We start from the raw sequence: 14,320 nt of genomic DNA on the forward strand, positions 1-14,320 counted from the left end.
AGGAATCATCGAATAATGAAGAGATAGCGTTAGAAATTACGAGTCATGCCTACGCAGACAATAAATTTGTTTCCAGTTATCAAATCTATAACTGATAATAATGTTGTTTATTTCATAATAATATGCAACTGGTCAGTAGGAATATTTTTTGGATCTCATTGCAGGTGAACGAATAAATAATAACTCGTCTATGTGAAAGTTTGTTAATATAATTTATTGTATATCGAGGTTTCAACATGGAAAAGTACAAATATTGCAAATAGGGCCCGTGAGCTCTCCTCGGGAGGGAGGGAGGGAGGGATATTTGCAGTACAGTTACACAAGGAAGGTGTTTTTAAACGGGGACTATATTGTTGATTTCAGTTTTTTTTGTGCTTCTCTTCTCCATATATCACGCATATCTAAAGTCTCTCTCTAATGTTTCCTTTTATTCACACATGGACGACTCGCATTTGTGTGAATCGCAAATTACCATTCCACTTTGTTGTATCTGTTGTTTCTGAGAGGAATGGGAAAGAACAAAGATTTTGAAGAAAAGATAAAACGATTTAACCAGTGATTATTGATATCACTGTTATAGCCAAGATAGCGGCGCGATAAATCATTATCAAATGAAGATAATTTTTCAACGGATCCATAGGCGCCGTTTGTGCTCGTATGTTATTCACGTTGGACGTCACATTGATAAATATATAATTCATTTCTATGCGGACGATATAAGGAAGAGGTTCCCTCCTCTCCGCGGCCCCCGCATATATTTAATACTCCTTACTTCGCCCTTTGCGCGCTCGTTCCTCGTCAATTTTCCCTTCCTTTTGTGCTCTCCGTTCATTTCAATTATCATTTATTTATCCATCATTATTCATTTCCTAAACTTTATTTTCCGTCCTAATTCCGTTTAAAAGAGACGATTAATCAAAACTAATAAAAAGGAAAGAATAGGGGAGATAAAGGAGTGTCAAAAATAATGACCACTAATGTCAATTGGAGATGAATTCGAGCGCGCTAAGGTGGCAATATTGAACTATGATTTTTTTTTTATCCAAAAGTCACAGCTCGCTGACAATCTCATGCGATCAAAGCAGTCGATTTGAAAGATTTTACGCTGTTGGATTATCGCTATTACAATTTTAACCGTTTTTTTTTCTCACCGAAGACAACATCGAGTTTCGACTGCGATGACGAGAACAACATGATGAGAATCATCAGCGGAGCACGTCCCAAGATTGGAGTACTGCATATTATTCTATCTTTCATACTGTCTGTTCCACTCAGATGATTTTTATCCCCATTTTCTTAATCTTTTGTTAATATTATCGGCTGGAGACGCGTGCAATTTTGCGCGATTACTATTTCATCAGCTAAACTCGGATTTTTGCATTTTAAATAATCTCTCTCGTATTTCTAGCGCTCTCAGAATTCTCTTCCCAGTTCATTTCTTTTGTTTTTTTACGCAACACATAATGCAACTAGGTAGTACAGGTTAATAATTAATAATTAATATCATTAGTTATACAATAATAACATATGACTAGACAATGCAAGATAATAATTATATTGTAAATAGTAATAATCATGGATCGCAATGTATGTCAACAATGTGATGATCTGTTTTAATTCAGTTTAAAAGGTTTGTTTCAGTGTCACTGTTGTTTGATGGTAATTTTTGTATGCTGTGTACGTCTTCGTTTTGTGTTTAGGAATTTATTAATTTTTCGGAAAGACGTGTGCGTTTTGTTTATTCACGGATATAGCCCAATGTGATTGAGTAGTGATTAGTCATTCCTCTTCATTCAGCATTTTTTTCTTCAAAATAAACCCTAGCACGTAATTAGGAATACATCGTGCATGCTGTACTCATAATTAACACTTTCCTATTACTTGATGAATTTGATGTCCTTGTCGCATTGCAAGGGGAAGCCTTTATTCAATCACACTTCAGTACTCTACATCGTGTTGTGCTTTATGCTCTCGTTATTACCGTCAATGACCACATTGGGTCCAAAATGTTCATGATTCTCGTGTATTTCATTCGTTAAATTATGCTCTCAATGTTATGGGCATACTCAGATCGATCTCAACACTGCGGAGGGGTTGTGACCAGGGATATTCGGGGTGCGGACCAACTCTCATTACTCATTTAATTTTATAGTTGTTTGACTCAACTCACTTTAAGGGACTGATTTATTCTCCTTTATCAGTGTTCACTGATTATAAAAATTTATTTATTTTTTCCTCTTTTGATCCAATTACTTCACTTGCATTCTTGGTGAAATGAAAGCCAATCTGTATTTATTTCGCGGGAGATTTATAAAATTATAATATCATTTGTGCACACGCATGATTCTCTAATCGCGTTATTTTTTTTATTCATTTCAATTGGAAGCCTATGCGATTGGATTCGTTGGTAAAGACGGCAGATTAAGTTTATCATAACAAGTTTATGTTCCTCTCAACGATTAACGATTTTACTATTTAATCCGCTTATTCAATTCATCAAGAACGCCGAAGATCACGCCACCGGAATAATGACGAAAGAAAAATATAAAGAAAAAGCACGCATGACGGAGTTAGTTTTTTTTTCGTCCAGCGAAGTTCAAGTTACGCCAAATTTTTATTTTTCATGTCAATATCACCCTAAAGTCTTTCATCACTTATTTAAAATTCTGGTCAGCGTAGTTCATAGTTTTTTTTTTACCACAATACGATTAATTTATCATTACACAATAATAATCTTACGTATAAACCCATTACAAAATATATTTGTTTTATATCCGCGTAATATGCCATCTGTTTTTTTTATTTTTTTTTCCGTTACTCATTTTTCTCCCGTTTCACTTTATTCCTCTTTCTTTACCCTATATTTTCACTCACCCCCAAGAGTATTACACTGATTCACCAGCTATTGTATCTATGCAAGTGGATTTATCGTCTTTCCAATAGTACCCTCACATTTCGCCTATTTTCGAGCATTTCTTCGTATTAATACTGAAATTACAATAATCTTGCTAGTGAATTTCACACCTGCATTGCATGCGGAGTCAATAAAACAAACAAAATTGTACCTATAAATCCGTACGCTTTATATACAATCGTTATTGGTATGATTATTATCAGTTATTTTAGTTTCGTTTATTCATGACGCTGTAAACTGCTGTTCTCGGTAATGGTGGGAATGTTCAGAGGAATGTTTTATTATAATCGGAATGTATCGAGTATTACAGTGGTATGATTCACCTCGTCAAATTAAATAATCATTCAACTCCCTCACGACACGGAAAATTAAATGAAGACCTTGGAGCGACAGTCGCATTAACGTATTGGGGTGATTAACCGGAAGCCTTCGAGTTTACATTCACTCTTACTTTTAATTTTTCAATATATTTTTTTTTGCTCTCGCAATTATTCACTGTAAAATCGCCCCGAAAAACCGTAGTCGCGCCCCGACGCACGTGTGTCAAACTATTAAGGATACATTGGAATTAAATATTTTTTTATACACCCATTGACAGACTAGCTACCACGTTTTTTCGTTTAAATATAGTTTTTTTTCATAGATATTCAATTAATTCATCCGTTAATTAAGTAATAGCTCATTATAAGTATGATAATAATTAATAATTGGAATAATTAAAACATGTACAGAAGGTTATAGAATATTTTTCACGTTTCTCTTCAATTAAACCTATCAATGTTCATTATTTTGAGTTTTCTTGTTGTTTTCGTCTGTTGAGTTTTGAGGAATAAGAGTTTTGCTGTCGGGTATTGTTTGTATGTTGATCGTTGTGACTCGCATCGGAGTTAATTTTCGATAATTTAAGTATATCTCCCCGCTCTTCACTTCTCCTCACCATCTCATTCAATTACAGCCATTCACGCAGTTTCGCACCCTCTTTCTGCGATTTTTTAAGTTTTTATATATTTTTATTTTTATTTTTTGCATTGCTCTTTTCAATGCAATTTTTTATCGTCCTTGTCACTCTCACACTGATAAATTTAGAGTACAATATGTATATCATTTTTTTTTCACCTTTTTTCTTCACATCTCATCATTTAATTAGGCCTACAGTGAGCTAGAGCTGTCATGCCGTGATTTCAACCTCGTATTCTCAACATTGCTTTGCATCATCACACTATAAAAAGTTATAATAAACCGTAGTCACGCACTTGACCGTTTTAATCTTGTTAACGAGATATATTCACTTGCGCGTGGTGATCTCGCTTCAATCTAACGTCCTCTTATCATCTCGTACATTTTCGTATTTTTAATTCTCTTAATTATCGTTTTCTCATTTTTCTTTACAAGTATTTGGAATTATTCTGTCTTTTCACGTCGACGTAGATTCAATGTACCAAAGGGAAAAATGAATCTGTCTACAGCACCATTTCCATTCCCCCCAAAAAAGGTAGGAAATATTCGCGATCGCATATAAAGTCAAAAATTGAATATATACCCATAGTTGTATTAATATAATTTCAATTTTCACCTCAACCCTATTTTAAAGCCTAAATTCAAAATTTCAATTTTGAAAACAACCTCCACGTACCCTCCAGCCCCTTGAAGACCACACGGGGCATCCCAATTATTATTTTTTTCGTATAATAGTATCTATTTCGTTTAATCTTTCATCATCTGAATTAATTAGTGCAAGATTTGTCACTTTCACTCAGCGCCCGGTCGACGAAAAAAAGAAGAAAAAAAAACATGGTGTGTATGTCTCCTCCACGTCTCTACTATTTTTTTTTCTCGACTTTTTTCACTCCCTCCGTAATTGTGTAGCACGAGTACTAGTAGTAGTACAATAATACAACGAGTCTAATGGTTAATATAATAATCAATAAATGTAATATCATAGCGCTTAGACAAATAAGCTAAAACCCGTGTTCACGCCTCATTTGATAACTCGTAAGTTCTTTCATCGTTACTTCCTGCAATCACGGATTTCTATTTTTTCATTTTTCCTTCAAACTGAGTTTATCGTATCATTGTTTAAAAAAATAATAAATAAATCCTCGCCCTGCACTGCGATACTGATGTTACCGTGGCATTCCCTAACGATTGTTAACACTCGGAAAGAAAAACGCGCACAACTGTCCGAAAAACTCAGTCGAATATCATCGTGAGGATTCGATTGTTTATCTCTTTTTTTTTTGTACGAATAACCGACATAATAATCGTAGCGATACAACTAACAACGATTATTGGAGACATAAATACAATACACATAATAATGTATATCTAACGTAATAATCAGATGTAATATTATAGATTAATTAAGTAGATTAGCGTGACTCTAACTTGATTTATTTCGTCTTTTATTCCATCATCACTGATTTTAAAAATTGTTTTTGCGCTTTGTTAGCTCGTTGTTGCCCTGTCTTCAATGTTTTATTTTTTTAACACATGGCTGGGAAAAATTCCATGTTGCACGTTGAAAAATCGTTCAGCTGCGAGCGCGTTGATCTTGCGAAATTCATTACTTCTGTGTGATAAGTTTATTTCTGTCAGTATAACATGTCAATGTGGTGTTGAATGTACAAATGAATTGTCATATGTGTGTGTGTGTCTATGTGTGCGTAGGGCTTTCCAAGGGTCCGGGCTCACACTCTGTCTAGTCTCCTTATCCAACGAACATCTCAAAATTAAATTCATCAAACGATAATTTGAAATAATATATCAAAAATCGTAGTCTCCCATCTCGTCCTTCAATCGTCTTTAATTATCATTTTTAAGGAAGAACGATTAGTGTCAAGTTGAAGGCTCTATCGAGACGAGAAAATACATGAGTTAATCGAAAGACGTCATTGGAAAGGAGATCAATAACTCTAAATCTTTCGTCTTGTGCGCTCACGTCTTCCTATACAAATTTCACTTGGACATTCTTTAACTATTAATCTAACGAGATCTTCAATCATAAATTTTTATCACATTCATGCTTCCATGTTCATCTTAAATGAGTTATGTTCTACATGTGCGTTATTCACCTGCTCCAGGCACGTCGAGTGTACGCATTTGCTGTGTGAGATAATAAAACAACGAGGGACGCGATGTCGAGGAAAAATTGTGGAAATGATGTTAGGGACGAGAGGGGGTGAGGTAGGAAAATTTGGGAAATTATAACTGAAGACAAATAAAATTAAAAGAAACCAACGACCATTGAACCAAACACAAATCAGTTTAATCCTCAAATAAAACATAATTTTTTTTGTTATGTTATAATAATTAAATAAATAAATAAATAATCGGTGGTGGTAGTAGTAGCGTAGTAGCAGTAAGTAGTTACGTGATGGTGAGAAAGTAATTATGGCGAGCGTAATTTTCATCATTGTTAATCATTTTAGTCAGATTATCGTTTTGTTTGGCTTTTTTTTTTGTTTTAGTGATGACTGTATATATTATGCACTGAACTCTGTTGGGACTATGCATGTATCATGTTGACTATATATTTTTTTGTTGCTTCATAATCATATTTTGTCAAATGCATTTATCGTGTAAAACTTGTTAGATGTGTGAGTAAAGCGATGCTAAGTTTAACTAATGTGTTATGAACTAAATTATAAGACGAAAGATAGACATAAAAAGTAATATAAATGATGGCGACGAATAATTATACTATAATAATCATAATAATCAGTAGGCGAAAAATGGTGAATGACACTGAATTATGTCATAGTAATAAGAGTAATTGTAATTATATAGATACTGTGCCAAAATTGACCATGAACAGTGTATTGGCTTGATTTATTTTCACAATAAAACTGCCGTTAATACACTATTTCACTCGACCATTTTTGGTGGATAAAATGAAAGGAAAAAAAAATGTAAAAGATTTGAAATAATAAACGGAGAAAAAAAAATAAAAAGGGGATAATACCCTACACGCTAGTCACGCAACAACACCGACGATAAATGGATATAATGGACGCTGCAATAAATTAAAATTCATAAGAGAAGTATTTTCGTTTTTTTTTGGATAGTTGATTAGTACGAATTATTACTTTATGGATACTCACGTTCAAGAAAGAAAACAAAAAAAAATTCTCATCTCGCTCTCTCTCTCGTTATTTTTCTTTAAGCCGAGGCGGAGCTGATCCGTTCCTCGAGGACTAGACACATAGAGGTACACATAAATAGGACACGATATACAATATCTCACGTTATAAAATACACTTAACTCTGCTTTGCTCATTTCATACTGTCAATTAATGTCGGGATGTTCGTCGACATTGACCCCCAAATATTCATTGTCCTGCAATTCTATTCTAATCATTGTATAGACTCGTGTGAGCTCATCATACTGAACGTGGACTAGAGGTAACTTTTCCAATTTTTTTTTCAACACTAATCCATACTATCCAATATTCACCATTGTTAAGTTTCATCATCAGCGTTCAACGAGGGATATAAGACATTTAGTTATTATTGTTTTGTTGAGGGAAGATTATTATGAGTTGATGATAAAATCGATCTTCACCATGTGGCGTTCTCGTTCACTCACAGTAGCCTCCCCTCAAGTCCCATTATCAGCGTTAAACGAGGGATATAAGACTTTGGTATTGCTTCTTATGGTAATGGGATCGTCACCGCGATCGAGTCAACTCAATAACTACTACTACCACCACCCATCGAATATCTTTCAAGTAATCATCATCTGAAAGGGTATGTATCGGTATGATCAAAGGGAAGTTGTTTTTATCATAGTAACCCCACTGTTAACTAGTATATAAATTGTTCCGATCGATACGATCAATTGCATAAAGTAACGTCAGATTAGGTTCATAAACTATTCTGTGTAAGAATCATTAATTGAAAAAAAGAATTTTATCAATCGGACGTTAGAGCGGTCGTCTTAAATTCATTGGTTCGAATGTACACTCTAATACATAGGTATATATTACTCGCATTAATAAACTTTTATAAATATGACAGAATCGCTAAAATAATTTACTACTAAAAAGATTTCAGCTTATCGACTGAAGCAGCAGCTCGAGTATCTCTCGCTAGTGTTTCTTTCAGTAGATTGACTCGATCGTTGTGATCGCCTAAATAGTTTAATTTTTTTTCTCTCAATCCCTGCGTTCTACATTTAAATGCACTCTAAGTAGCATCCTGCACCAAAAAAAATCGAGATTAGGAGCATGTGTGGAAAAATAGACACTTGTAACTTCATTCACATCTCGATAAGTCATGAATATTTTTGTAAAAACTCTTTTTTTAATTATCTAATTGCTTCTGAGTTATGAACATTCAAAAAAAGCTAAGCCTCCATTTTACCTCACACTTCTCCACAATGGGCCTTTCAAATCTTCCATTAGGTTTTTTTAAACACTTAATTCAAGTCTTTCAAAGACTCTTATTCCAAGACCTTCGAAATTTCAATGCATCTTTTTTTTGGGGCAAGAATGAGATACCTTTCGAAGCTAATATGACTAACACGCAGACAATGATATACACAAAGAAAGAGAATATCTCAACGTAAAATAATCGTGTGTTGCTACCGGTGCGCTTCTTCGTGTAAGTGTTGTGTCCCTCTCAGTTTTGGTATCACATTGTCGTACTATCGACGGCCATTAAACTATTTCGCGTTCATTCTGCTTCATCTCAATTGCAATACGACTTGTCTTCGAACATTATTTATCAAATAATTTCTCCGAGACCTTCGATGCACGGTACTCATTAATATCAACTACAATTAAGTACATTATTGGCCGCGTGGCTAACCATCAGATATCCTGTTTCTCTCTCAATACTTTTCACTCGGTTCTTCTCACCTAAATCATCTATGTGCGAGCCCCGACCCAAACATATCTTAACAGTATATCAAGTTATTTCATTTCGTTTGCCTCAACTTGTGTTCATTTCGCTTAATTAATAAATTCATAATGTTTTTTCTCATTTTTCATATATCGTGAGTGTAAAATACCACCCGTGAATCGTTATCAGCTATTGACTAAAAAATTTCTTTCAATCAAACAAACATTTCGTACAGTTTGGAGAAATATTTGATTGATTTTAATAATTTTTTGGTCCACGGTATGGAGTGACTCTAGTTATTACTTTTTTCCATTTTCAATTTCTAGATTTGTCTCGTCTTCCACTCAATCTTTTGCTCTCTGTATATTTTCATATTTTCCATTCTTAAAGTAATGTTAAAGTACAATATTCTAAAACTTATACATAAACGAGTATGTATAACTGGGCTATCATGTTCTGGCTGAAGGAATGTGGGAAAACCGCCGATTATCCCGTACACAATTTTTCACGTAATCAATTCAATTTCAGTTTCGATGTCATTAAAATCGTCATATTATCTAAATTTAGGTTTACAAATTTATATCAGAATGGTAGATAAACGGCGAGAAAAACCTCCCCACATGCCCTCTGCTAAACATAACACTAGTATGTTACAAGAGGAGTCACAGTATTTTATTTTTCCCTCGTGAATAATCCTCAGCCTTCTGAATTATTTTTGGTAAAATCTCTCCAACTCTATGGTTATTCGGCCCTCGATATTCCTTTATCCTTTGTTTTACCAATAGGTACATGTACATAAATCATAATGTATGTACAAAATACGCAGGCAGCAAGTAACCACAGGATTAAATAGACGCTTTGTTTCTATCTATCATTCTTTGTAATACCCCTGTCTCGCTTATCATAACACACTAACATACGTCTCATCGTTCATGATTGCCTCTCCCCCCCATCAAGATTCATTCGAACCTCAGGAAAAAAAAATGTTCTTTCCCTCGAAAATATCGAATGGCAAATTTCAAAATACCAATCAATCAGGGAGAATTTTCACTAACGACGAGCTCCTCATTCTCTCCCTCCCATTCATCCAAAACAACGTCATAATCATGCGTTCCTAATACTCATATTTTTTTTTGTTGTATCCCTTAATCAAACTACGTCTTATCCATTTTCATAATCTGCTGCTGGACTCTTTTATTGGCATTATGTGCTGCCACAACGGGTTTACTCATCAATGATCCAAATGTACGATGCTGCTGATACTGATACTGCTGGGTTGTCGGATGAAATTGCAATTGTTGAATTTGTTGGCGTTGTCTCGTAACTGGATCAGCTGTTCGTCTGTGATTTCTACCCGTTATAAGAACAGCCATTTCGTCCCAGTAGTCTTTAACAGCGGCAAGACGCCGCCACAGATCATCATCCGTGACAGCGGCTGATGTATGATGATCGTCCGTGTCCTACGCTGCCTTGCTCTTATTCGTCTTGAAGCTGACCTGAAGTACTCGTGTGCCGAGATTATAGCCATTCAAACTCTGTATTGCAACAACAGCTTCCTCGTAATTCGTCATTGTTACGAAGCCAAAGCCCTTGCACTTGTTTGTCTGGAGATCACGAATAACTTTCACCGATTGTACAGCACCGAATGGCCCGAACAACTGCCACAGCACATTCTCCTCGGTCTCTGGTGCAAGATTGTAGACGAAGATGCACCAACCACTGCCGTTCATTGCATTGCCTGGCAGCATTGAGTTTGCAAGTAAGTCTCCTGCCAAGGGACTGTACCTGTAACAATAGTCAAACATTTCACATGATGTTAACAGAAACGTTGATTATTGTGGTGCCAGGTGTGGTATTTCAGCAGGGACCGTGATGAAGAGGCTTTAATATATTTCGGTCTAAAGGACTAAACTATTCTTATTTCTTCGCATCCAACAATAGATGTACCTAAATATTTTATATTTTTATGACAGGCAATTACTGATAATTCAATTACGTTTGAAGTAAATTACTGGTATGATTGATTATTTAATGTGGATTAGAATAACAAATTATAGAGATATATCTAATTCTCAACTTCAATCCACATGTAATTGACCATTAAGGCATGAATCATATCCCTGCAATAGCCAGGGACTTCTAAAACTGATTGTAGTCTCCCTTTAATACACTGAAAATTGACACGGAACGTCAGGAATCCGGAAATACGTAGCAGGCACAAAATGCTTTGAAATTCATCTGACTGTCTTCTGCAAACTATTATTTTTAGCAGCCACCGCCCCTTGAATATCTCCTTGACGTTTATGAAAGTGCGTTTCGAAATTCACTAGAGTTGAAGCCAAAAAACTAATGTTCAAAGCTGTGGAAATTTATTACTTGTATTATGCCAATGTTACACAAGTATTTTTTTTTTCGGGGGCACTTCATTCAGTACGAATCGCAAAAGGCATGCAGATATTTGGAGAAGAGTAGAATGTAGGCATTCGAATGGTATTTTACGTACCTACTTGACGTCACAAGCCGCGTTAAAAGAGGGCACATATTGGTGAGTACTCAGTACAAATGACAAGTGTAATAGCTAATTTCAATCTTAAATCCTTTATTCTTAATTGAAGGCAAGAGATGATAGAGACTAATGGTTGTGTATGTTCGTGTTATGTAATTCATATATTTTGAATTAAAAATTTTTAAATGATACGCACTGCGCGTTTTGTGATTAGTGGCAATCTCAGAGAAGAGGGACAGAGTGAATTCATAGAGGAAGTCGAAATAAAAAATAACATGAAAATAAAAAACTGGGGAAGCAAGAGAAGCCACAGTAATCGGAAGTACAGCGATGAGAGGGCGGAGAAAGCCTATGAACGCACGTGAAAATAGTATAACAAAAAAAATACTGACCTCTGTAAGCCTTTGTTAATGGCAAGCATGGCCTTGCCAGTGCTAAAACAAAAAAGAAAAAAGAAAAACGTAAGAGAATAAATCATATGATTAAAAGCCGGGCCGAAAAGAAAAAAGATGAAGCAATATTTTTCGACTACAGTGCCTCATATATTTTCTTCATACTCGCTGGTAGCTGGGAATTATGAATAAGCGGATTAATGTTAGGAGAGAGGATTTTTGGATGGAAAGAAAAAAAAATTGCGCAGAATATTTCTTTTCTTAGTATTTGACTGTCAGTTGATTGAATTTTTAAAAATATTGAAATATGTTATGATGTGAACTGTGTTTTCAAGTGAATCAACTAGTTATTTTTCTAACGATTGTGTTTTCAGGATGATCGCTCGTACGCAAAAATATCCTGTTACGTAAAAAAAAACTTTGACTCGTCTACATCAGAGATTGCTCGAGTTATCTAGCTCGAGGCTCGAGGTAGGTAACTTGTGGTATTAGGATGGAAGCTGATATGAGATTATGGGCAATGATTTATTTCCTATTCTGTTAACAAAATTTGGTTGAAATGTCTGGTATAATTTTCGAAAATTTGTGATATCCAATAATTTCGATGAAATTTCCAGTGCAATCGATCCACGAAATTTCGATGCTCTTTAACAGAAAACAGTATCTACAAATTATGCAAAATAGAATGGGATAGAAAGTGGACAGTGCTCTCCGAGGATACGGAAGGCTCGCCAATGTATATTGTCCCTCAACTGTGTATACGAGAAGTGCAGGGATGGAAAGAGTACTTTGACCCTCAGAGAGACAATGAGTCAGTGTAAAGTGTTTGAAGTTGTCTCTGAGTAGACGAGCAAGCTTTAACAGTCTCTATAGAACCCAGGACCCAAATTATGATCCAAAATCACGAGAATTTAGTCTCCATGTAATGCATTATTATTCTCTCACAAGGAAAATAATGTTTTTTTTTCTTGGGTAGAGCGAGTAGAGGCGAGTAGGTACCTGGATAGTGGCGACAGTGGAATGTACCTGAAGCGGCCGGTTGGATGGTGGATGGGGCCGCCAAATCGACGACTCGCTTGTGGTGTCAAGTATGCTGCTATCGGTGGTATCGCCTTGTTGTTGTTGCTCGGGTTGTTGGCAAACTTGACGGTGATTGGTTCAGACGAGCCCTTCGGTATGGTTCCATTCAGCTCCTGGATGGCACGTTCAGCTTCCACACGTTGATCGAATCGAATGAATCCGACACCTTTTGACAGTCCTGCCAAGTTCATCCCGCGGAAAACAATCGAGACGGACATATTTAAGATGAGGGTGGCGGAAGCGAGATCTAATTAGTTCTGCTGATTCTTTTTCCATTTTTTTTATTCAAATTTTTAAGCCAACAAATTTTACTTGAACGTGATAAATTTTGGGAGAGGGACCGCGAAAGACAGTCAATTTGTCTTATCTTCGAGTATTGAAGGCTTTTACTTTTTAACTTTAATATGGAAAAAGTTTGATATCCGTTATTTTCTTAATTCGTCGTAGGAGTTTGTGGAAATTGGTACACTCATATGCATCGCAATGAATACAAAGAAACGTTGAATAAATAATTTTATTTTATTCAAAGGCATCATTGCTCTGAATGATGGTTCCACCATTGGAGCCATATGGAGTATGATAGCCAACCACAGATGAGACAACGGAGACATTAAAATTCTTCGGGCTTCCTGACACTTTCTAAGGTATCTTAATCTTTCCCTCATTTCCACATTCTTCTATTATATTTATCGCCGGCTGTCAGCCCTCCACGTTCACCATAAAAATCTTAAAGTAATGCACCTGAAGAGTCTACCAAATTCCACAATGTCGCAGTGAGTCCGGAAAAAACGGTGAAACATTCGACTATATCCGAGTTGTTGATTTAATGATTTCGATTATTGATGAAACAGTCACGACACGACGATAGGGGTGTCCGAGCGAGTGGCTCGGTGCGCGCAATGATTCCGATCTCATGTAGTCTGAGAGATACGGATAATTTTGGGTCTAATGAGGGCTTTCATTTATCCATTTTGGGATTTAATGACAAAGAAAAATATGCTCATGACCGATGGGGAGGAAAATAATTCATGGCTAACATAAATCTAGATTAAGAATTATCGATCGATGGGGGAATGAGGCACTAAAGGGATACAAGTGTAGCTATAGTTTGAGTTCCATTAATTACACTGTTAAAAATTTTATATTGAAATTTCGAGTACACGTATCGAATTTTTATGTTGCATTACAGCTCCTCTGGAACTTCGGAACATATCCTCTAATTTTTAACTGATGAAGAATCATCTGTGATTTGATTGCCTGAACTATTATTAAAGAATTATCCAAAAAATTTCAATTGTTCCAACAGTGTATTTAAATGAGATTGTCCGGGATTTTAGGGTAGAGAAAAGGGGGTAATCGTTCTGAATGTGCGTGTATGATCGGTTACTAGGCACGTTTTCCTTGGCGCGCCATAAAAAAAATAAAAACTAACAAACCCAAACATTGTTTTATCTAGGGTGAAAAAGAGAGGAAAAGAATCATTGATTTACGTACCGGGCAAATTGTCTCCGCCGCCAGTCACAAACTGTCGTACTAAACAGAAACGAAAAAAATCATATTCTCGTTAAAAATTATCGAAACAACGAG

At 35.6% G+C, this 14,320-nt stretch overlaps 1 protein-coding gene and 1 long non-coding RNA gene across 19 annotated transcripts in view; one reads left to right on the plus strand and one right to left on the minus strand.

Moving 5' to 3' along the window:
- Nucleotides 1–193: 193 nt before the first annotated feature.
- The window catches only part of LOC135164420 (ELAV-like protein 1), a 35,987-nt gene continuing 21,860 nt past the window's right edge, over nucleotides 194–14,320 (minus strand). For 7 of the 18 annotated variants that reach the window (XM_064124746.1, XM_064124745.1, XM_064124744.1 and 4 more), the window contains 4 exons: nucleotides 14,228–14,266; nucleotides 12,653–12,911; nucleotides 11,654–11,695; nucleotides 194–10,540 (listed from right to left, as the gene is read on the minus strand). In XM_064124746.1, the coding sequence (XP_063980816.1) occupies nucleotides 10,216–10,540; nucleotides 11,654–11,695; nucleotides 12,653–12,911; nucleotides 14,228–14,266 (665 nt within the window). In that variant the 3' untranslated portion in view covers nucleotides 194–10,215. Of the gene's footprint in view, nucleotides 10,541–11,653; nucleotides 11,696–12,648; nucleotides 12,912–14,227; nucleotides 14,267–14,320 lie in introns of all 18 variants that reach the window. The other 11 variants (XM_064124749.1, XM_064124760.1, XM_064124750.1 and 8 more) reach the window with 8 other exon arrangements.
- On the plus strand, nucleotides 11,023–12,758 carry LOC135164424 (uncharacterized). The gene is made up of 3 exons (XR_010299294.1): nucleotides 11,023–11,300; nucleotides 12,028–12,124; nucleotides 12,630–12,758. It is a non-coding gene; the product is annotated as an uncharacterized LOC135164424 (long non-coding RNA).

Source organism: Diachasmimorpha longicaudata, chromosome 7, assembly GCF_034640455.1.
Source record: "Diachasmimorpha longicaudata isolate KC_UGA_2023 chromosome 7, iyDiaLong2, whole genome shotgun sequence".
Lineage (NCBI taxonomy): Eukaryota > Metazoa > Arthropoda > Insecta > Hymenoptera > Braconidae > Diachasmimorpha > Diachasmimorpha longicaudata.